This window comes from Chinchilla lanigera, unplaced genomic scaffold (genome assembly GCF_000276665.1).
Source record: "Chinchilla lanigera isolate Chin_1 unplaced genomic scaffold, ChiLan1.0 scaffold00060, whole genome shotgun sequence".
Taxonomy (NCBI): Eukaryota; Metazoa; Chordata; class Mammalia; order Rodentia; family Chinchillidae; genus Chinchilla; species Chinchilla lanigera.
The window spans coordinates 12,745,213-12,767,401 of NW_004955461.1; the positions used below are offsets into that span (position 1 = coordinate 12,745,213).

General features: G+C 46.1%; 1 protein-coding gene across 1 annotated transcript in view; it reads right to left on the bottom strand.

The window, feature by feature from the left end:
• Nucleotides 1–22,189, bottom strand: part of Col22a1 (collagen, type XXII, alpha 1) — a gene marked incomplete in the record, with an annotated part of 274,405 nt that overhangs the window by 148,764 nt on the left and 103,452 nt on the right. The window contains 6 exon segments of the mRNA XM_013521350.1: nt 1,038–1,091; nt 4,917–4,970; nt 5,218–5,247; nt 5,513–5,557; nt 11,369–11,413; nt 13,810–13,863. Coding sequence (XP_013376804.1) covers nt 1,038–1,091; nt 4,917–4,970; nt 5,218–5,247; nt 5,513–5,557; nt 11,369–11,413; nt 13,810–13,863 — 282 coding nt within the window.

Genomic DNA, 22,189 nt, shown 5'->3' on the forward strand with positions numbered 1-22,189 from the left:
AGCAAGTCACTGAGCTCACTCAGCTTTAGAATGGAAGAGGCAGAATGTGGCGATGAAACCACCTCAGGAAGTCAATCCACAGTAAATACGTAATGCCACCCACCTGACTGAAATTATAGAACCTTCAAGCTAAAGAGCCACAAATGGGACACAGGCACCCTCTGCCAGATGTCAGGACTTCCTCCCAACTCATCAGGGAAGAGCAGTTGCCCCCTGATGTCTAGATGAAATCTTCCAGTAGGCTCACTGTTTCTGGATTTGTCATACCATCTCAGGATTGGTGTGCCCCATATACAGTTTCCTATGTGGACTAATAAAGATGGTACCAGTTTAAGGGAGAATTCCATAAGTGTTTTGCCTCCCTACTATGTGCCTACCAACTTGATGGGAAGTAGGGACACAGAGGTGAGTCTCTCTCCCAGTCCAGTTTGCCATGGGGCATCCAGGAGGCATCCACTGACATGTGTTTCTGTAACTCCTTTCTTAAAAATATAGCATTGTGTCAGGAACAATGCTTACTGGTGAGAGACAACCTGCTAGATGTGCAGAATTTAGATTAGAAGACAGATGCTAAATTAAATTAAATTATGTTAAATTAAATACCATGACATACAATATTCAATAATAATATGGATGCTTAAAGTATGTTAACATATTTCCACCATTTTCCCCCTATTTTCTCTTAGTCTTTTACTCAAAATTTAACACAAACACCACATGCTTCAAAAAGCCCTGGCTGTCCTCAGTCTAATGAGTCACACGTCTTTGTTTTCTTTGCAATGGGTCTTCCTCCACCAAGGAGCTGTGATTACACACACCACACTCATCACAGACTCCTCTCCAAGATCCCAGGACCTGGCTCAGGGCAGAGCCACGGGAGATCCCCACTCAGGTTAGCGAGCTGGGCCCAACCCTTCTTTCTGCTTCCAAAGTTCATTTAAAGTTCCCAGGCTGGCATGTGGCCTCTACTGGACCTTATGAATCGGGGGTCAGTGTGGGTGAGTTGGGACATCAGAAAACAAAAACAGGTTACTTACTCGGAGACCTTGCAAACCAGGAGGCCCTTCCTTCCCTTCTGGACCCATGAGACCCTTGGGGAGGGAAAAGAGAGAAAGAAAGAGAGGTGAAAGGATAAATGAAGGATTCAACAATATTAGTTATGCTCTACCTTCTGCTTCTCATTGGGCAGGGAAACCCCATCACATCCCAGTGGGAAATTTTGAGATCAGGAGAAAAGTAACATCCCATTCTCTCCCATCTATTTTGTTTTTGCTTTTGTTTAGGGCTTTTTGTCTGTTTGTTTGTTTTGCTCTTCTTTTTGAAAAATGTATTTTTTTTTAATTAGTACATGTCTGCAATACATAATGTCTACATGCCTTGTAGGGATTTGACACATATACACATTCTAATTTTTTTTTTCAATCCCCTTCCCTTTTCTTCTCTCCTCCTACTTCCATCTCTGGATCCTCTTTCCATTTGAGAAAGTGCTACCTCCTTACTTCTTATTATCTATCTTTTATTTTCATTTATATATATATATATATATATTTGATTTCTCATAGAAGAGAAACTATGCAGTATCTAAGCCTATATGTCTGATTTATCTCATGTAACACCTATTGATGTAATTAAGTATGTTTAATGAGAAAGCTATAGGCAGCACATTACAGAAAGCCACAATAAAGGTTAAATGGATGCTGTTAGTGCTTCACATAAAGCACATGCAAAAGAATCATCTGGACCCCCAAGGGCCTAACTCTAGCCCAATGCCCTTTCCCTTGAAGCCTGCTTGGATCAGAGACAACTAGTTTGGGTATTATGAATCTAGGGCAACAGTGATGACAGGACAAATGAATGAAGTGTTCTAGGAAAGACCGATTTCAACCCCAGAAGGAACTTCAATTGTGGAGTAGAGGTGCCCTACCCAACTAATTCAAACCTTGTGTTATGGTTTATGTCTGTGTGTCCCCCGCAAAGCCTCATGCGGCCATGGAGCAGGCTTTTAGAGTTTGAAGGGTGTGAGAGCTGCACCCGCCCTGGTGGATAGTTTGCATATGTAAGGGAGAGGAAGAGAGTGCTTGAGGCCATTCCTGTCCCATTCCGCTCTGGTGTGTGTTTGTTGCTTTTGCTGTGTTCTGCGCCAGGAGCTGCAGCCCTCTGCCTTGTGCCACTCTGCCTTATAATCTGCCAAGTATGGACTGAAACCTCCACAAACTGTAAGCGAAATAAACCTTTCCTTCCTTCATTTTTGGCGTCAGGTATTTTGTCCCAGCAATGAGAAAAAAGTAACCAAGACACCCTGCCTTCTCACCCTGCCTGGTATCTGCTGTGGGATCTCAGATCTATCACTTGATGGTATTGAATCTCAGTAAGCTCTGCTCAAGTCAAGGTAAGGCAATTACCTACTGAGCAGTTGGGAGGACCACATGAAGAATCAGCCCAAAGCCATGACCCAGCCCCGCAGTCTCCTGTATGCACCTAATGCATGCCCAAATGACTGCATCTAGGACTAGGCACAAACGCTGAGTGGGCAGCTGGAGTCCCAGCTTAAGCTTTGGCTCAGTCTCCTCTTCTGAGTGGATTTTAGCCACAAAAGCCCTCAGCACTTCAGTTTCCTCATCTTAAGTAAATAGCAGCACACTAACAGCTACTATTGCCAAATGCTAAGTGTGAGGTAACCAAGCTACATTTAGGTCCAAGGTCTTTTAGTAACACCATGCAAATGGATAAATAGACAATTTTCAGGAAATATAAGTGTGTATCTCCCACACCCAAATATAAGAAAAAAATGTGTGAGCTCAGGGTCCACAGTGAGAGGAGACATGGCAGGAGTGAATTCACTTCAAGCATCAAGAAATACTGGCCCTGTAGTGGCTCAGCCAGACATTGGTAAAGGACCAATGCCTATTCCTGCTTGGGGACAGATGACAGATGCTAGCATTTGGATGCAGAATGCTGCGTGCTGTTTCTGTTTAAAGAACAAGATATAGTCTCCTCTCTCTGGGACTGTTGAACACAAATTCAAATTTTCCCATTCTCCACAGAAGTTATGGAAGCCAGCTTCTCAGCTTGATTCATTCTATGCATATTTAGGAAGCTATTTCCCTGTGGAAGGGCCTGAACTAGATGTCTCTTGGGATTCAAAAGGAGAGAGAAAGCACAACAGATGTCAGTACTAGGTTTAGTAAGTCTTCACATAGCACTGCTTTGTAGATTAGTTCATTTGGCCCTCATGGTGATGATTTCCAAGTTAGCAGTGAATCAAATGTGGATTAGAGAGATTAGATCATGTTACCAAAGACACAAATCTACTTAGTAAAAGAGTAGGGCCATGAAGTCAAATGCCTTCCATGATTGTACTACTCTTTATAAGCTCTTGCTACAGTCAGGTCCCATTTGAATCCTTTTAAATGCCTATCTCTCTACAAGCATGTGTTACATTCCCATCACATAGTAAACCTATGGATTTCAAGATGGGAGAAATGCTGGTACTGGCCTTAAGAAGTTCACACTTTTGGCTCTCTCATTACTGTTCTTCTTTTAACAAAGCCTTTATTGAGGTTGTTTTTTGAACTCCAGTCAAGGGAATTTTATCACTTCCACCATGTATGGTACTAAATGCCATTCTGGAGAAGCATCTTGCCTAGTGGAAATCTTCAAGAGCATGGACAGCTTTATTGGGCACCAAGATTGAGCTTACAGTGACTCAAGACTCTGATGTGTCCTGTATAATAGACCACTGTGCACTCATTGGTGAGAAGAACATGGGTTATACAGACAGATCTGGTTCCAAGTCCTGTTTGTTTAACAGCTATGTGACGTTATGTGAGTCTTTCAATGTCTCTGCACCAATAGCTTCCTTATTAAAAGATGAAAAATAACATGCCCACCCTTGCAGACTCATTTGTATTAAAAGTACACCACTGTAAAACATCTAATGCTTGCCAATAATAGATCTGAAATAAATATGTATATATGCATAGAAAGCTAAACATAGAGAGTCTACTGCATGACCTCAAAACTTATAGCAATAGTAGACAGCTCTGGGAATCTGAGTTTTGGAGGGGATATAGGAACAGAAAATAGCCTTACTGACCCAAAGGTTTTGATATGAAATTGTTCTAATGAACATCATCTAAGTTTGTTCTAGTTTTAGTTTTACCCCAACAAAACCACATAAATGTATTCTAATGATGAATGGCCTTTAATGGCTCATATGAATCTCACTTACGGGCATTTATAAATAAGAGTTGCTTTATTTCCTTCAATAAAATGTAAGAGCCGCTTTATTTCCTTCAGTAAAAATATAGCAACTTGAAAGAAACAACAGCATGCTGCCAGGAGAGGAAACTTTAAAACAGGGACTCCTGCGGTGTTCCCTGCATTCTTATTAATTATCCTTAGTATCTGAACTTACATCATAAATGATCACAGGACCCCCTTGAATGTTTCCAAATGATTATTTACACATCATTAAGTGCTTAACAGAGGGAGACACTGAAGGCTGGAGTGCTCCAAGCTGGCAAGAAGCTATAACCAGTTGGCAACATGGGAAAGTACATGTTTATAGAATGATTCAATTGACTTAGGAGTGTTCAGTGTTTTTCTTCTATGTTATCTGAAAGGAAATGGTAACATCAGACTGAGAACCTGGCAACCCTCATTGTGGCCTTTTGGAACCTGAGGCTCTAGGCAGGTTTCCTGGCCTGCAGTCACATTTGAATTCTGCAGAAGGTGCTGGTGGTGATGCCTCCTCGCCACAGTCCAGTTTCTCTCTTGGCAAGAGGGTGACACATCTACCACACAGGATGATGTGAGGCTTCTAAGATAACACAGTGCTCAGTAACCAAAGAACGATGGTTTTGTGGACCTGAAGATGTTCAGAGCGCACCCTATGCCAGGGAGGGATGACTTACTGGAGCTCCTGGTGGTCCAGGTGGGCCCTGGTGACCTCTTGGACCTGGAGCTCCCTGGAAGCACAAGCCAAAACATGCATTAGTCATGACTTGCCTCTTCCTATGAAGAGCACCTTATCACCTATGGCCCATCCATTCCACAATTTACTTCCCATCCTCCCCAAAGAGTCCCAGAGGCACGAGGCACAGGTGTGGCATTTGTGCTCCTCACAGAAAGCTCCCTGTGAGGCTCAAAGCCCCACTCTAAGGCTTAAGCCTTTCCACACCTGCTACAACTGAAATCCCCACAAGAGCCCCTTACCTGCTCGCCCTTCAGGTCCTCTCTCTGTACCTGAGAGACAGACAGATGTTAGCAAAGGTGTCAGCAGCTTCTCAACATGTCACCCACTCTCCGTGCCATTGAGAGTATTTACACAGCACACTGGGGTGTAATGGCTTCTGATTTTCCTCTGATTTTATCCCATTTTTGGTGTTGAAGTCTTTCTGTCCAACTCACGTCACCAGAAGAGTTCTGCCTTGTGTTTGAAAGTAAGACCTCTTTCCATGACTCAGTTTTATCAGCATCTGAGAGCACAATCCCACCAGCGGTGACTCACCACAGACCCTGGCACCCCAGGAGGTCCTGCAGGTCCCACGTCTCCCTGGGCAGAAAGAATAAGCATTTTAGTAGAGTTACTAGTTGCCACCTTCTTTGGTTAACCACCAGTTCTGGATGCCCTTCCTCATTTTTGCAGGCAAATAGGGCCTTCTCTGTGCTCCATCATACATACTGTCTTTGCACCCAGACTTCGGTGTCTGATTCCTCTCTCTATTTCAAGGTCACAGGATTCTGAAGAGCAGAAGTTATGTGTTCTCTTCTGTGCATATTCTACCAAGGGCCTAGATCTGGCTGGTGTCCCACAAACCCCTCACGGTTTATCACAACAAAGTGCACCTTGAACGCAGCCCTTGGGTCACTGCCCAGTGAACATCTGCAAGCACCATGCACCACACTAGGCATGGCAGGAGCAGAAGCTGGACATTCTAGAGTGTCCCTTGTACAAAATCCTTGGCATAGCACAAAGTCAGCATTCAACAAGTATTTTCCCAAAAAATAATGAATAAAATGTACTGACAACCCCATCTAATGCCATTATATTACACATGAACACTTGTCTCAGTCTCCTTCATAGGTAGGTCACCTGGGCTACGACAGCTGAGCCATGACCAGGTTTCTCAGGGAAGAAACCATGTCTTGGTTCCACATGACACATGCATCAACTGTGGCAGCACCAAAGTCTTTACTTCTCTGACTGTCAGCTGTAACTACAGGTGACACAAGCAGACTCCTTGGAGCTCACGTCCTTTCCCAAGGGTTGCAAAAATCAGCTTTCTTTTTACCTAGAACCCAGCTTGGGGAGACACTCAGGATTTTAGTGATAAGTTGGCAAATAAAAGAATGAGCCACTAAGCAAATACGAGAGCATCTATTAAGCCTTCAGGCTCAGGAGCAGGATGAGTGAGTTGCAAGCACACATACCAATCCTGTCTTACAGGTTACGCTATGGACAGGAACTCATGCCCCTACCTGCTCTCCCCCCCAGGCCCTCCCTATGACACCAAGCCAATGTGAACACCACTGTCCTCCCCAACTGCATGCTTTCCAATCCTGCTTGAGATATGAAATAGGCACTTCTTACTATATGGCACATCAAGCAAATTTGAAAAATATCAGCCCCTCATGTCCCTGTCAAAAAAGCTTCAGTCTGTTTCCCTTACTGCTGCTTCGTTTTTGTTTCTTGCATGTAATTGAGTCCTTGGAAGTATCTCTTCATTCCATGCTTTCTCTCTCTCATCTGCCACTACCCTACACATAGTCACACTGACACACACATGCCCACACAGCCCACTTCAGGTCATTCCAGAGCCTCTCCTGGACACGGACACATGAACACTTCCACACACTCACATCCCACCTCAAATAGGCCTTCTGCATTTCTCCATGAGAATCCAGCTCCTCAAATCAAAGGTTTTCCTCCTGTACTCCCTCAAACTTTATTAATATTTTGGTGAAATATGATCGTTAGAAGCCATCCTGTAATTTTTACGTGCCAAAGAAGAGACAGTTATAAGTGACTACATAATGAATCTTTTGGGTTCATAACTAAATCTTCATTTATGCTGTATATCACTATCACATCCCTGTGAGTGAGTGTGTGAGTGTGTATTGCAGGTACTAGGGATCTAACCTAGGGCCTTCACACTAAGCTATATCCACAACCCATTTGTAATCGTTTACTTTGGTACAGAGTCTCACTAACTGTCCAGGCTGGGCTCAAACTTGCGATCCTCCTGCCCCAGCAACCCAGAGTACTGACATCCACTTCTGTTGTTTTCACTGTTGTATTTGTTATCATCATGATTCATCAAGAAATTAGTTTTTCATAATAGAAACAACTTTGAAGTCATCTAATCAGCAATTGTTCATCACTTGAAGCTCATAAGATGAGATAAAATATTTTGATATACAACGTTATATTACTATGAAGGCAAAGGAAAATTCCAGCATTTGTTCATATACACAGTTGTGTAGCTATAGCTAACAGATGCTGGAGAGTTTCTGTGTACCAAGCCTTCCTCTAAGGCCTTGATATGGGTTAACTCTTCTCTAGAACATGATCTTTGCTATCTTAGGCGAAAACTGAGGCACAGAGTTATTCAGTAACTTTCTCAAGTTCAAACTTTTAGCGAGTTATTGATTGATACATGTTTCAAGTGTCATTTGCTTTCCAGTATATGGAATGCTCCATTTTAGCAGCTGAGGTAGTCAGCCTCCAGGAAGGCTCCAAGTGTCCCCTGTCTCCCAACATTCACACTTTGTGCAGTGACTTGCAGCATTGTTTCACTTTCTTGTATATGACTGAAGGTAACAGCAGAAGTGATGCTGTGTGCCATTAAGATTAGGTTATGAAATGACTAAGGCTTTGGTTTTGGGATTTCTCCCTCCCCCGAACCTGAGCTCTCACTCAGTTTCCATTTTATGAGCATCATAGTAGAGAAGTCCTTGTAACAAGAAGCAAAGTCTCTGGCCAACAGCCATCAAGGAACTGAGGCCTGCCACTGACCACATGGCTGAGTCTGGAAGTGGATTCTCCAGTTCCAGGGGTCTCCTGACATAGCCACATCCCACCTGGCAGATTTACTGCAACCTCAGGAAAGACCCAAAGCACAAATGACCCAGATCCCAGATTCCCACCCCCCAGAACTGTGTAAACTGTTGTGAAATTACTAAGGTTTAGGGTTATTTGTTACACAGCAGTTGATAACTAATACAAACATTGGTCAATTTAGTAAAATTCTTAATGTGGCATAAAAACTGCATTTCTTAATAGTTCAACTTGCACTACTGCATCATCTTAGTCATTTTCCTCAAAGCTGAGATAAAATGCCCAACTCGCATAACTTAAGGGAGGAGAAATTTACTGTGACTTGTGTTTCAGAAGTTTCAGTCCTTGCAGGGTACTGTGGTGTGGTGGGAGGGCCTGTACAGAGGAAATCTTCTCACATCAAGGTGTCCAGGAGGCAAAGAATGAAGGGAGGAATGAGGAAGGGGATCTGCCTTTCCAGATCATCATCATCATCCTGGGCCCTGACCTCTTTTGACAAGACTCCACCTCCAACTCGCAAGTTGGCATCTAGCCCAATAATCCAATTGTCTTCCAAAAGCCTCTGAGCTCACAAGGCTCATGGGGGATATTTACATAAACCATAACAGTAGCCTAGGGTGGACATGTGGGCATGAAAAACTGAAAGCTTTCATCTCAAATAAATCCACTGCAGGATCTTGAATAAGACCCTTAATTTAGGGGTCTCTTGTCTTTCATCTGCAGAAAGAAGGAGTTTCAAAAGACCGCCTGTGTGACTCTGATGACTTTCTCCAAGGCTATGTCACACCTGAGATGTGTCTCACCGCTGGTCTTTCAGAGTGAAATACTTTCCTGAGTATTCCAACAAATACCCCGAAGCAGTGGTCTGGCCCTTAACCTTGTTCCCTAACCGGTGCTGCATTCATCATATAAAACAACTCAGTGTTTTTCCAAGTATTAGACACAAAACTAAATCTATAAGCATGGGTGGAGGTTGGAAATCATAATAAACCCACACCCTTGTGTGCACATGCTCACCCACACATGTACACAAGTATGCATATACACATAGGCAGCTGTGGGGAATAGAGCCATCACCTAGAAGGTCCAACTTCAAGCACCGTTCCCTCTTAGTGACTTGAAATAAACTCAAAATATTTATGTTAGGGTTTAGCATCTTGTCAAGAAACTACAAGAGCCTATTAAAATCCTGACACCAGGATAGCACAGCAAAATGCATCTCACCTCTAAAACACCTAGAAGAAGAGAGAATAATTAACTCAGCTAGAATTCAAAAGCCCAAGTGAGCAAGCTGGGAGATACTAATACTCTCCTGCCATGTTCCTCAGCTGAAGTTTGTTCAGCCCATGCTTTTTATCTATTTATTTATAAGGCATATACTCTGTCTGGATCGACAGCCAGAGGAGCCCTTTCCTTTACTGTGAGCACATGCAGGAACCAGACTATCCTATCAACACCTTCGCCTGAGCCTGGAGTGATTGCTCTGAGAGGCACAGCTGCCTGATCCACCATCTCAGTAGCACAGGATTCCTGCACTCCACAGCCTGCTCTCCCCACCCTTCTCCAACCTGCTGTCTGAGGTCTTCCTATGGTACATCTAGGAACTCGAAAGACAGCAGTCTCTTTTTTTAAAAGGGAATAATAAAAAAGAACAGCAGCAAAATACTAACAGCATAGTCAAAAGCAAAACAAAGCAAAAACAATAAAAATGATACAAGGTTTCAGAACAAAATGATAGGAATTAACTGTGGCCATTATATTACATATTGCTATCCTCAACGAAGTTGCTCAGATTACCAGATGTAAGAATGCAAGATTGATCTTACCATTAAAGAGAATAAAAAAATATTAGAAACAATACAGAGCTTCACTAGATAAGATGGTAGGAATTCACCAATGGTTGCTATATTGCATATTACTGCCTTCAAATTTGCTGCTTAGACCACTTGAGACAAGCATGCGAAATTGGTCAGAAAGAAAAAAAATTAGGCATTAACTGTTCCTTTCAATAAACCACCAGACTTCAGCAGTACAGTTATCCCAGCTCTCCTTCTACATACATGTATATATTTTTTTCCCTTCCGTTTTTCTTTCTTTTTCTCCTTTCCCTCATCCCAGTTGTTTCCTCCTCTGAGCGAGTTCTTTCCTTTTCATAATATCTATTGTACATTTTGGGTTTTATTTACTCTTTCAGGTTCTTACACTAGGGAGACAATACAATTTTAACATATGGGAGTCTGATTTATTTCACTTACGAGTATAGTCTCCAGTTGCATCCATTTTCCTATAAAAGCCTCAAGTTTATCTTTTTTATAGCTGAGTAATACTCCATTGTATAAAAATACCACATCTTTTTTTATCTATTCCTCAGTTGATAGCATTTGGGTTGTTTCCAAGATTTAGCTATGACAAATTGTGCTGCTATAAACATGAGTGCACATATATCACTGTGGTATGATGCTTTTTAATTCTTTTGGGAAAACATCCAGAAGGGGAATAGCTGGGTTAAGTAAGATTTCTAATCCTAGTTTTGGGAGGAAACTGCACACTGATTTCCACAGTGGTTTCACCAATCTACACTCCCACCAGTAGTGCAGAAGCAGTCTCTTTTTTTTCACACAAGGTTGTATTTCCTCATCCCTCCTGCCTCAACCCAAACCCAACACCTACCTTGTCCACTGCTCTCCCTCACTCTAAATTATTAGGAAAGTGATCATTTCCACATGTCATCACAGGCATGTTACAGTTTGCAAAGAACATGCCGCCATTTGGGCTGATGTACAGAAATTCTAAACAGCAGACTTGGTGAAGCCTTGTTGACAAGTATGGCAACACAGATGACCAGTACGCTAGGACACAAGCTGGGCTTTGTTGATTAAAGGCCTGGTACACTCAGGATTCTTGGTTGATAAAAGTCAGGTATGAAACATGGACGAGAGAAAAGGAGAAGAGGAAAAGGAGGAAAGAGTTCCTAAGGTCATCTTTTGTGTTCATTCATGGTCTTTTTTAGTCCAAAACCATTTGAAATAGCAAAACATTTTAATACCTCTGGATTTGATAAGGTAGGGTGGTTTCTTTTTAAAAACTCATTTATATTCCTAAAGGAAGGAAAAATAATTCAAATACAACAGCCAGAAGTATCTTGTCAGCTGAGTCCTGATGCCCACCTCACCCCTACTCTGTGTCACTCTATGTTCCCGGAACTCCTGCCCCATCCTCCTGCCTGTCCCACCCTGGTTTGTCCAGGTGGCCTTTCACACCCTCCAGCCCAGAGCCCTGGATGTCTGAAGCCTGGGTCTGGCTTACCTTCTCTCCCTGGGGTCCTGTCATACCAGGAAGGCCAGGTCTTCCCTGAAGGAAAGAAAGCAAAGCTGGGTTAAGGAAGGCACTGGGGTTACCCAGATAGTGAGAGGAGAAGGAAACTTCTTCTGGAGCAATTGTAGCTCTGAATTAGAGCTTGGATTTTCCCAGAAGCTCAGTGCCCTTAGACTAGACTTTCTACACTGTCCTTATGGTTCTTCCTCAACTAACCTAAATCCTGCATCTCCATGTTTCCCTGTTTGAAATTGCATTGTCACTCCAGTGTGGGCACTAAATTTTGAGGAGGGGGGCATTTCCTTAGGGGATGGAGGAACCCATCAGAGAGAATTCCTGACAAGAGGAGGGGAAGTAATCGCCCGGGTCTTGCCTGAGCACAGGAGCACAGAGGATGAAGTCGGATGGAGTCTTATCCAAATTTGCAGGACTCAGGACCCGCTGCGTCTCCAGACTCAAAGAAAGAAGGGGCTTCCCCAACCTGGCCAAGACTCACTCCTGCTACAAGGAAACACACACAGAGAGCCGGCATGGGGCGTGATAAAGACATAGTCCTTCTCTCCAGTGTCCTCACATAATGTCATCTTTCAAGATGGTTAGGAGACCCTGAGCTTGTAAACTACAGAAGGGGAAAACAGAGGCCTAGGGCCTCACCCTGGCATCCTTACAGCAGACTCCAGGCAGGTAGGGGGACCTAGAGGTCAGATGGACAAGCAGCAGTTACCCTGGGCAGAGGGAGTTCTGGGAAAATGCATCTTACTGCAGAGACACCCTCAAGGGTGTGCACACCAGCATATGTGCTTCCTTCCACCTGGAACAGCAAGCTTTACTGGAGCCACAGGCCCCACAGCAGGACCCAGGGTGAGCCCTCTGCATCTTCAGACACTCCCCTGAGACCAGCAAACTTGAGCTCTGCGCTAGTCCACTGTGCTTCCCACCCTGTCAGGGAAAGAGCCTTCTTTCTCTCTGGGCCAGCACCAAGTGGCAAGCGCCAGGTCTGGCCAGAGGCAGCACAACTATTTGTCTTTTGCCTGCCTATTTTTAAGCAACTGAATCAATTATTGGACATTCAAGCTGTGGACTACTGAACTGCTCTTTGAGTCATGATCCTGGCAAATACATAAGAACATGGTTTTCTGTTTATGTTATAGCGCTTAGGGAAGGAAGGAGAGATATAAAAACATAGGAATCCAATTTGCTGAGTGAAATAACTGTAAATCTAGATATTATTTCTTGGTAACGGAAATAACTAACTATTGATAGTTATTTAATCTATATTACTACAGTGTACTGAAATTGACACATTTATTACAATTATAGATTAAACATAATTAACATATGTGCTTTATTTTATATTTGTATTTACATTAACATATTGACTGACACATTACGTTAAATTACACCATCCAATATGGTAAGCATTTTCCTAACAGTGTTCAGTATGGCTTTAGGTTTTATTGAATTTTTATTTTTTACTCATTTAAATATTTAAGTTTCTTTTAGGATAGATGACATGATTATATGATACAAATTTAAATGGATTAAAGTTGCCTTCCCACCATATCAGCCAGCCATCTAGTCCTCTTCTGGGGCAACTGAGACAACAGTTTTCTTTTTATCCCCTTAGAACCTCAGTCACCAGCCTTTTTGGCAAGAGGGACCAGTTTCATGGAAGACAACTTTTTTATAGAGGGCAGAGGTAAGGGACGCAGGCATGGTTTGGGGAAGATTCAAAGGAGCACCCAGTCTAGATCCCTTTCATACTCCGTTCACAGCAGGTCTGTGCTCCTGCAAGAATCCAATGCAGATGCTCATTTGGTGGGAGGGGGAGCTGAGGTAGTGATACTAGTGATGAGGAGCAGCTGCAAATATCAATGAAGCTTTGCTTGTTTCCCTCTCCCCAGCTTCCCTCCTATTGTGTAACCCAATTCCTAACAGGTCACACACTGGTACCCACTTGTGCTCCAGAGGCAGTCCCTGTCTGTATAAGTCACAGACATATTCTTCCCCATTTAGCAGTATGATTCACAGACAGTCTCCATCAACAATGATGAATTTGCAAAGCTCCATCTCATACTCCCATGTCAATGCACCTGAGTTATCCAATGAGTTTTTAGCGTGGAGCACCTGGGTTCCTTCTAACCGTTTGCTCTCTGGACAAGCTTGCAATGACTACCCTGTGTGTACACCACTCGGAACACTTGCACACCAACTGTGGTCTCTACACCAGTGACAGCATTGAAAGCAGTGAGACTGCCTCCACCCAGGAGTTCCCACAGTCGCTCTGGGCACTGGTCTAGTCACAACGCCCCTGTTGCCCTCACCTGAACAAGAAGAAAGTTGAGGGCTCAAGGGCCTAGTGGCCCATATCAGGGTCCACCCATTCCTGTGCTCTCACAAAACCTAGCCCATCAGCCCTAAAACCCACTTACCTGCTCTCCTGTCTCCCCAGGCTTCCCAGGGAATCCATCCAGGCCTTGCTCCCCCTGAGAAAGAAGGAACAGGAATGTGGATAAATAAATAATGGATAGTGATGGCCACTGTCAAGGAAATGAAATGATCACCTCCATGGAAATGAAGGACAATCAAAAGCCTCGAGCCTCTGACAGCACTCAGCTCCAGGCTGCACCAGGCACCTCTGCACACAGGAGGGCCAAATGCATGCACCAGCCCTAGAGTTGATTTGCATTCGGGTCAAGGTGTGGAGGTGAGACTCATAGCTCCCGCTGAGCTTCCAAGTCTATAACCCAGGGGTGGCCACGCATGCGGATCTTGTGAGCTATATGCTTTCCTCATCATGAAGGTCAAAGCAGTAGGTAGAGATTGTACACAAGAAGAAGACTACAGACACATCTCATGCACCACACATTCATCTTATAAATAAATACGAACATCTACTATGTCCCCAGTGCCTGGAACAGACCTCAAGAACTGGTTGCTAACAAACACCCATCATCCTCACAGCCATCCCATCTCCATCCATCTGCTTATGTTCATACAAAGCCAGCCTTGAATCTCTTACTACCTAGTACCTGGTAACTCACTTTGCCTCTCTGAGACTGTTCTGTTCACTCTGCTTTATGGGAACAATGATAGCCTACTACACAAAAGATACTTACAACTAAGGAAATGATACATCTGAAACACCGACCTATGGTGGACAGTAAGTGCCCGTGTTCTCCTCCTACCTACACACTAGCTTCCCTGAGCCAGTGCCCACAGATGCTGGAGGCCCCACTCATGGGTTAGCTCAGGTACAGTGTTCTTAGCTGTCAGCAGCCTTCCAGGTGGCCTCAAAAACTCAGGTGACGGAGAAGTGTGGATGCTCAGACAGGCACTCACTGACATCAGCAGTCTCCTCCCCAGTGGCAGGGAGCCACAGTTTCCTTCTTCCTTGCTTGCTGTCCCCTCTGCTGGCTGCTCAGCTCCCTCTAGGGCTCAACTTCAGTGTCACCTGCCTGACCTTTTCATCTAGTTAGCTGCCCCATTTTCCTCTTGCATGCTCGCATGCTCATCTCTCTTAATTCAATTTGTATGCACGGCCCCATTTTCTTTCTTGTTCACAGAAGGACATGCAGTGTGGTCATTCTTTCACCATCATGTCCCCAGGACCAGCCCAGAGCTCAGTCTGGCCCCAGATGATACTTTCTGACTTACATAAAGCCAACACATGAAAACTGTTCTTTAAAAAAAAAAAAAAGCTGTTCTGAACTCTCCCTGTATTTCCCTGGAATTTATTGCCCTAACCACTATTTCTGTCTTTCATTTCTTTGTTACAATGGTTGCTCCTCTTTCCACATGCTTTTGTCATACAAGAAAAGCACCATGGCTTTCTGTTCCCTACTGCTGCGCTGTCTCAGGTGGCCTGCCTGTGGATGCTGGTGCTGTTCCCTGTGACAACAGGCCACAGGTGGGACACTGTAGCATTTTCTCCTTCATGTGTCTGTGCCCCTTCTTCTTGGGGTCAGCAGGCTTCCTGGAGTATGTCTCTGTCTCTGTCTCTGTCTCTCTCTTAAACTTGGGGAAAAAAAACCAATGCTTCCCTGCTCAATGCAAGCAGGGGACAGGAGAGGAGCAGCACAGCTTAGATTCCCAAGTGGTGACCCCAATGACTCTCAGCCAACTTCCAAGGATCCCTCCCCAATCCACTGATTTGAACCTAGAGGTGGGGGGTTCCAGCACCTCTCTCAGCTCTGCACTTTATGGTTCTTTCTCATCTTGCATCAATGTAAACATAATCATACATTTCTACCTTTCTCAAATTATTTCACATATCCAGGTAACTGATGTCCATACTTTTAGTTTCAGGCGCAAGTATGTATGACTTCTTTCAAAAGCCCTTTCATCACAAGAGACTTGGGGGAATCAAGAGAAGAGCTGCCTGCATTCTCTCTCTGCCAAGTGATTGCAAACCTGCTCTTACTTCTTCTCTGTGTGTGGTTGGCAGGCTTGCATACAGATGAGGAAAATGAGACCTGAGGACAAGAAGCCACTTAGTAACCCCACCTGAGCATGTGACACTGGCATGACAGCCAGGGCCTCCTGACCCTTAACTCTCACCCTGTCCCTGCTACCTGCAGGCCTGAGCAAGACTGGGAAGTGTGCCAGCCTCTCCCTCAGTTCCCAGGCTGGGTGAGCTGGTCTTGGTCTTGGAGTCTGTGGGACCTCACCCTCCAAGTACAGGTGAGACACTGACAGCTGCAGGGGTGTGCTGTGTCCAGAACCACCCAGAACTGAATAATGCAATGGGACAAAAACCAGGGTCCCCTGATTTCCAGGGCAGAGCTCTCTACATGTCACCTGGAGCCTAGCACCTTCTCAGGGCACAGAGAGAAGGTAGACGTGATGACCAGGGGCCACTTTACAACGTCTGCCTCAAAGCAGAGGGCTCAGCTTGTACCCAAGGCCCTGTTCCTTACCACCTCACACTTGCTCACAAGGATGAGTGAATGTGGAGACAAGAGTCCTCCAGCTGCAATAAGGGTAGTAGCAGGGGTTAGAGAGGGCCTGGGTGGGCACAGGGACAGCAGTGAAGGCCACCTGTCAGCACCCAGGCACCACGGCACGCTGACAATGAGTCTCCATCAGAGGGGCCACAGAAGTGAAGATGACGGGAGCGGGAGAGGTGAGGGGAGCAGAAAGAGACTGGGAAAGAGAGCCAGAGACCAGGAAATGTCATGGCAGCACGGCACGAAGGAGGACAGATCCTCACCTCATGGCAGACAGGAAGCAGGGAGGGTGAGAGAGCATGCACTGGCTGCTTCTTCCGGCTCTTTCCGGTTTTGTTCCACCAGGGCCCCAGCCTAATGGAAGGTCCCGCCCCGCTTCAGGACTGGTCTCCCCTCAGTTTGCTGTCCCACCTGTCAATCATCCCTGGAAACACCCTCACAGACACTCTCCAACATGTGATTTATGGATTTCTGGGCATTTCTCAACCTGATCAAGTCGACAATAGGGCTACTCATCAGTCCTCAAAAGGAAGCTGTGGCATTTCTACGCCAGTGCTAGCTGTGAAGCACAAATAGCCTCCCCAGCCCCCCACCCCACCCAGTCACCGGCAAGCCCACCTATGCAGTTCCACATGTCTGACAGCAGAGGGTGCACTGGCCCCGCTCACGGTGGAACGCAGGAGGCCCTGGGCCGCACACTCCAGGTAATTTGGAGAATTTATGATGGGCACATTTACCATGGGAGGGGGCTATGCACTGTGTTCCTATCACACCTCCTCATCCATAATGGAAACCTGAGGAACATCTGGGATCAATTCCCAGAAATCAGCCCCAGCCTTCTTTCATGCCTTCCTCCAAGGAGACAACCTGCCTGTCCCTTTTCCCCCTTTTCCTCTTGACCCACTTCCCCATCACCACCACCATAAGCTCTACCTCCCTACCAGGCGCTCGTCCTCCGGCATGCAGTCCCCTCTTCCCCGGCTCCATGTTCCTTATCTCTGGATGGAGCCCTACTCCCCACTGGCCTGCACTGCACTACTGTTTGTGTCCCGTGTCTTCCTCAGGGCCACCACTGCAGTCAGATGCTACTATCACTGAGCACACAGTTCCCTGGCCTGCAGCTGGATGGCGCCCTGTGAGCCTCTTCAAGAAAGTGGTCTTCATTGCTGACCTCTGCCTACCACCTCAAAGACGACACAGCAACAACAGGATGGCCCATGCTGTGGGCACACACATGGCAGCTCTTTCCAGTTCTAATTCCATGGCCTTTGGCAGAATTCTAATACCTCCAACCTCTAATACCTCCATTCCTACCAGAATGTACTTACTGCCTAGGGACATTCAAAGTGCTCTGTTTGCCTTTGCTTTGGTTTCTGGTCCTTCTTTCTTCAAGCCAAGTGGAGAAATACCTGGTCCAGGATAAGCTACACCATCACCACCCGGCTAGACTGCTGCTGCCTCCTCAAGGCCCTCTGGCCCCATCCAGAGTCGTTTCTCTTGGAACCCAGGTATCCTCTCTCTGCCTTCCCCAGACTCTCTGTCTGCAACTGGCATGCCCTGTATTCCCCACGAGCTTTGAGTTTTACTGGGCAGGACTCTCCTATGATGTGGCTTGTGACCTCCACACGTCTGGCACGCCCAGCAAGTGAACAGATGTGTGCCTGGTACCAATTAATACCATGCAGGATTCCGCAGTGCACTCTGGAAGCCCCCTGAGACACCTTACTGGACTCAGGCTGCATGGTGTGGCCTCAGGTACAAGACTGAACGGAACACATGTTCTGGGTCCTCAAGAAGCTCAAACCCACCCAGTTATGCTCCCATCCTTCTCTAGCAAGGGGATACATGCCTTGACCTTGTGGTCCAAGAAAGAGTCCAACCTGCTTGGGAAGGTGAAAGTGAGTATCTGAGGACCTGAGAGTCATGAAGGCTGCCTGCAGCCCTGTAGGAACCTCCAAACCAGTTCTCAGCCACCAAGGTGCTGTCTCATCCTTTAGGTGAGAGACTCTGCCACCACCCAGTTTTAAGAGCAACCCAACCTAAGATTCACAGAAAGCGTCATGGGGGGTACTCAGGACACTGGTGCTTGAGATCTCAGGTTGCTGGGTAGCTGCTCCATACAGGGAGGTCAGATGAATCAGGGAATGGGTCTTCCTGTAACCCCACCCAGCATACATCTTACAGTCAGAGGCTTTAAAGTCTGTCTAAGGTCCCAGGGCTCACAGAAGCACCACCACGGGGACGTGCAGGTCCTCTGACTGCAAAGCTGTTGCTCTTTCCACTTCACTGTGACCCTCTCTCTAAGCATTCCTATTCAGGATGCCTGGAGAGTGAATGCTGCCAGTCACCTCTGGTTGTCATGGGAAATGGTTTTCCAGACGGAACTGGGGCTCAGAATGTCCATGTTTTGATGCCTTTAGTGAGTGGACTCTGTCCTCTGAGCCTTTGTAGAGGCATCTTACAGTTTGCCAATCATCCCGAGCCCAGCAGCACTCAGCCCATATGGGCTTCAGTGACCCTGGACCACCAGGATCTTCTCACACATGCAAAGCCTGAGTCATCTTGATGTTTGCAGAGATGCCTTCTGAAAACCCTAAAGGAAGTGCTGCCTCCTAGGTAACTGAGAACATCTTGCACAAGGTTGTCAAAGTGGCCTCAGTGATGGATGGGTGGCGTCTCTCAGCTAAGACAGAGCTGGAACATTGTGAGGCCAAGCTTGGTAAGGCCAGGCAGCTGGATGAGCCTGTTTCAGGGAAGACAGAAACTTCCTTCTTGCTGATGTAAGAAATGAGGGAGGTTCCTGAGAAAAGTAACGATGTCAAGCAGCCATTAAATACAGGAACTGGAAAGGGGTCAAAAGTATCACAAAGCACAGCCTCTTTGAAGGATAAGTGCGAAATGGAGGTTCAGAGAACAGACTTACTTCTCCCCAGATCACACAGTACATAAGCAAGGGAGGCAGAAGGCACCTGTAAAGCTAAGCTAGGGGAGTCCTATCTCATACCCACAACCTTCTCTCTCTGTGTCTGCCTCTCCTCTTACCTACAGGGACAACATACTGCCCAGCACCGTTCTAAGCCTTTGAATTGACTCACACTAAAGCATTATGCAGTCAGTAATACACTTAATCTCTGCATTTAGAAAACTGAAGACTCAGAAGTTAAATCACTTTGCAAAGGTCACACTGGAGAGCCCAGCTCTGGGCCCACCCAGAAGTCCCAGAGTCACTGTGCAGGGGGACAGCAATGCCACCCAATAAGGGCAAAGGAACTGGGGCTGGACTTTCTCCCCCAGCCCTTGCCTGGACATGGCCCTCCACTTCTGCCACTTCCCCCAGAAGTTGCCCTCTGCAGAAGGAAGGACTGTGGGCCAACTCAGAGAGAGACACCCACGGGGAGAATTTGATCACTGTGCACTTCTGCCTTGGTGTGCTTCAGTGGACCAGCCCAGATTGGGAGTTTCTGGCACTTGCTGTCCTTGCAGTAGGCCACCTCGCACTGGGAAGCATACTGTCTCAGTTTCCCCATCTGCACACAGAGGAGAGAACTCCAGAACTTCCGGATCTGGCATTTTCATAGGAATGCAGCCTTCTTGCTTAGTTTCAATATCAGCTTCCACAAGCTCGCTGGAGATCCTGCCCAGCATCATATGGAAAAGGGTGTTGATTCTGAGCAGTGCCCCTGCAGAAACAAAGTACTAAGCATGTGCAGCTAGGTGGGTTTCTCCTGAAACACAGCAGCGTCAGAAGTGAACAACTGTGCCCGTGTCAGTCACATTGCTTCTCTTACCTAATCCAACCTTCTAACAACTTCAGGAAGAAATGACCATTTCCAAACTTCAGAGGAGCAAACTGAGGTTCCAGTAGCTCAAGTGGCTAACCCAGCTCAGAAGGGCAAAGCTGCCTGGCACATGGCCCACACAGCCCTGTTTCTTGGTCTTCAAGGCTCCGAGAAAGCAGATCTCATTACTGTGCAGAAACTCAGCCGAGACTATCACATCCAGGAGCACCGATGCCATATTCCCGGGCTGGCTTGCTCCAGAGCGCTTTCTCTGTGACATTTCCTGGATGACAAGATACAGCTTCCTCTTTGATGTCACCTCCGCTCTTACAGCCATAATTATCTTGGTCTGAGCTCAAAAATAAATCATCTGGACTCATGCTACACATCTCCAAAAGTTGGTGAAGGCCACCTGCAGTGTCGGTTCCATTTTGGTTCCTACATCCTCTCCCATGTGGTGCCTCACACCACACCAGCGCTTCACAGATAACCACTGTGAACCTCGCTCCATGTGCTGCAGCACGCAGTGAATACCCAGAACTCAGGAAGGTGCGTATGTGTCATGCTTCAGGTATGACAGACACAGTGCAAGTGACCGGGCTCTAGGACTTTGAGAGGCACAGAAATGGGGGCTCTGGGACAGGCCAGGGATTTAGGAAGACTCTGAGGAAGTGATGCCAGAGCCAAGAGTTAGAGAAGTTCATGCCAATGTTTGAGACAGGCAGGCTGGCACCTTGGGGTGTGGTAGGCTAGTGAAAGAATGAATGGGTGAATAAATCAATGTAACTGTCTGCACATTTGTAATCAGACTACAGGCTACACAGGTCAGTGGTCATGTATGTACATTTTTAGATCTTTTATGGCCCCCGTTTAAAATCATATACACTTAAACCATAGTTTGTGATTTTTAGGGGCTGTCTTCAATTTTCTTTCTTAAGGAAGAAGACAGTGTAGAAGGTACCTTGATCAGCCCCAGCCCCATGTGTAAGGGAGCTGAGAGTCCTGGCACCATGTATAGGCCAGCTGACAGGTGCAGGGAGGCTCCTCAGGTCCACAATGCCGGAATGCAGGAAGAATCAAGATTCAACAAGCAGAGGGATCATTTTTTTTCTAAATTGCTCTTTCATACTTCTTATCAGTTCTGGGTGACATGAGCACACGAATTACTGTTTACGCACCAATGGAACATTGCACAATCATTGCAAATAAGTCCTAACAACTATATAGCCACCAGGGAAAAGCACTGGATATACGAACAGTCAACAGCACACAGAAGTGAGCAGCCAGTGTGTGGCTGTGTGAAAAGAAAGTGGGTCTTTAAGGGTGAATGCTGCAGAATGGGCCACAGTGTTGGCTGTAATTGTACTAAGATGGTGAAATCAGACCATATTTTATTATGTTCCAAATATATGGAAATAAAACCAAACCACTTGCTAATGAAAGATTCCTTGTAAAACTAGAGAAATACATGCAGAGGGAGGTGAGAGCAGGGTGAACCCTGAGCAGGTGTCAGGTGTGCCTGAGAGAGAATTGAAGCCCAGCCCCTGGAACACTTGATTGGCACCTATCTCAAGGAGCTGACCCAGTGGGCTGGGCGGTGCTAAGAACTCAGGGCCAGCTTACGGTTTGAGAAGGAGGGGGAGGATGAGAATTGCGGTCCTTGGTCCTCACCCAGCTGAAGCTGGAACAGCCCATGGCATGAACATGTAGATAAATCTGGTGTGAGAATTCTTTCACTGTCACCTGATGGTGTGTTGGGAAGGAACAGTCACTGTGAGACCTGCTTGGATCTGCTGGCCACTGTGGCAATGCACGTGGAAGAGCCTGAGCGTAACACTTAATGAACAAGACTCCAGGGTGGTCATCAGCATCACCAGGGGCACTGCAACTCTTCCTCTTCAGTGAGGCCCAAGGTAATGTGGAGCAGAGGTGCGATGTAACTTGCGAGTGAGATGTGAACCAAGACAGCACCTAGGGCCTTCAGTTCCCAAGGCCAAGGCTCTGTGGACACCTCTGTGATCTGGAAGCCCTGACTTTGGTCTCTACCTCATAGGAGGCAAGGATGGTAAGATCCACATGTACCA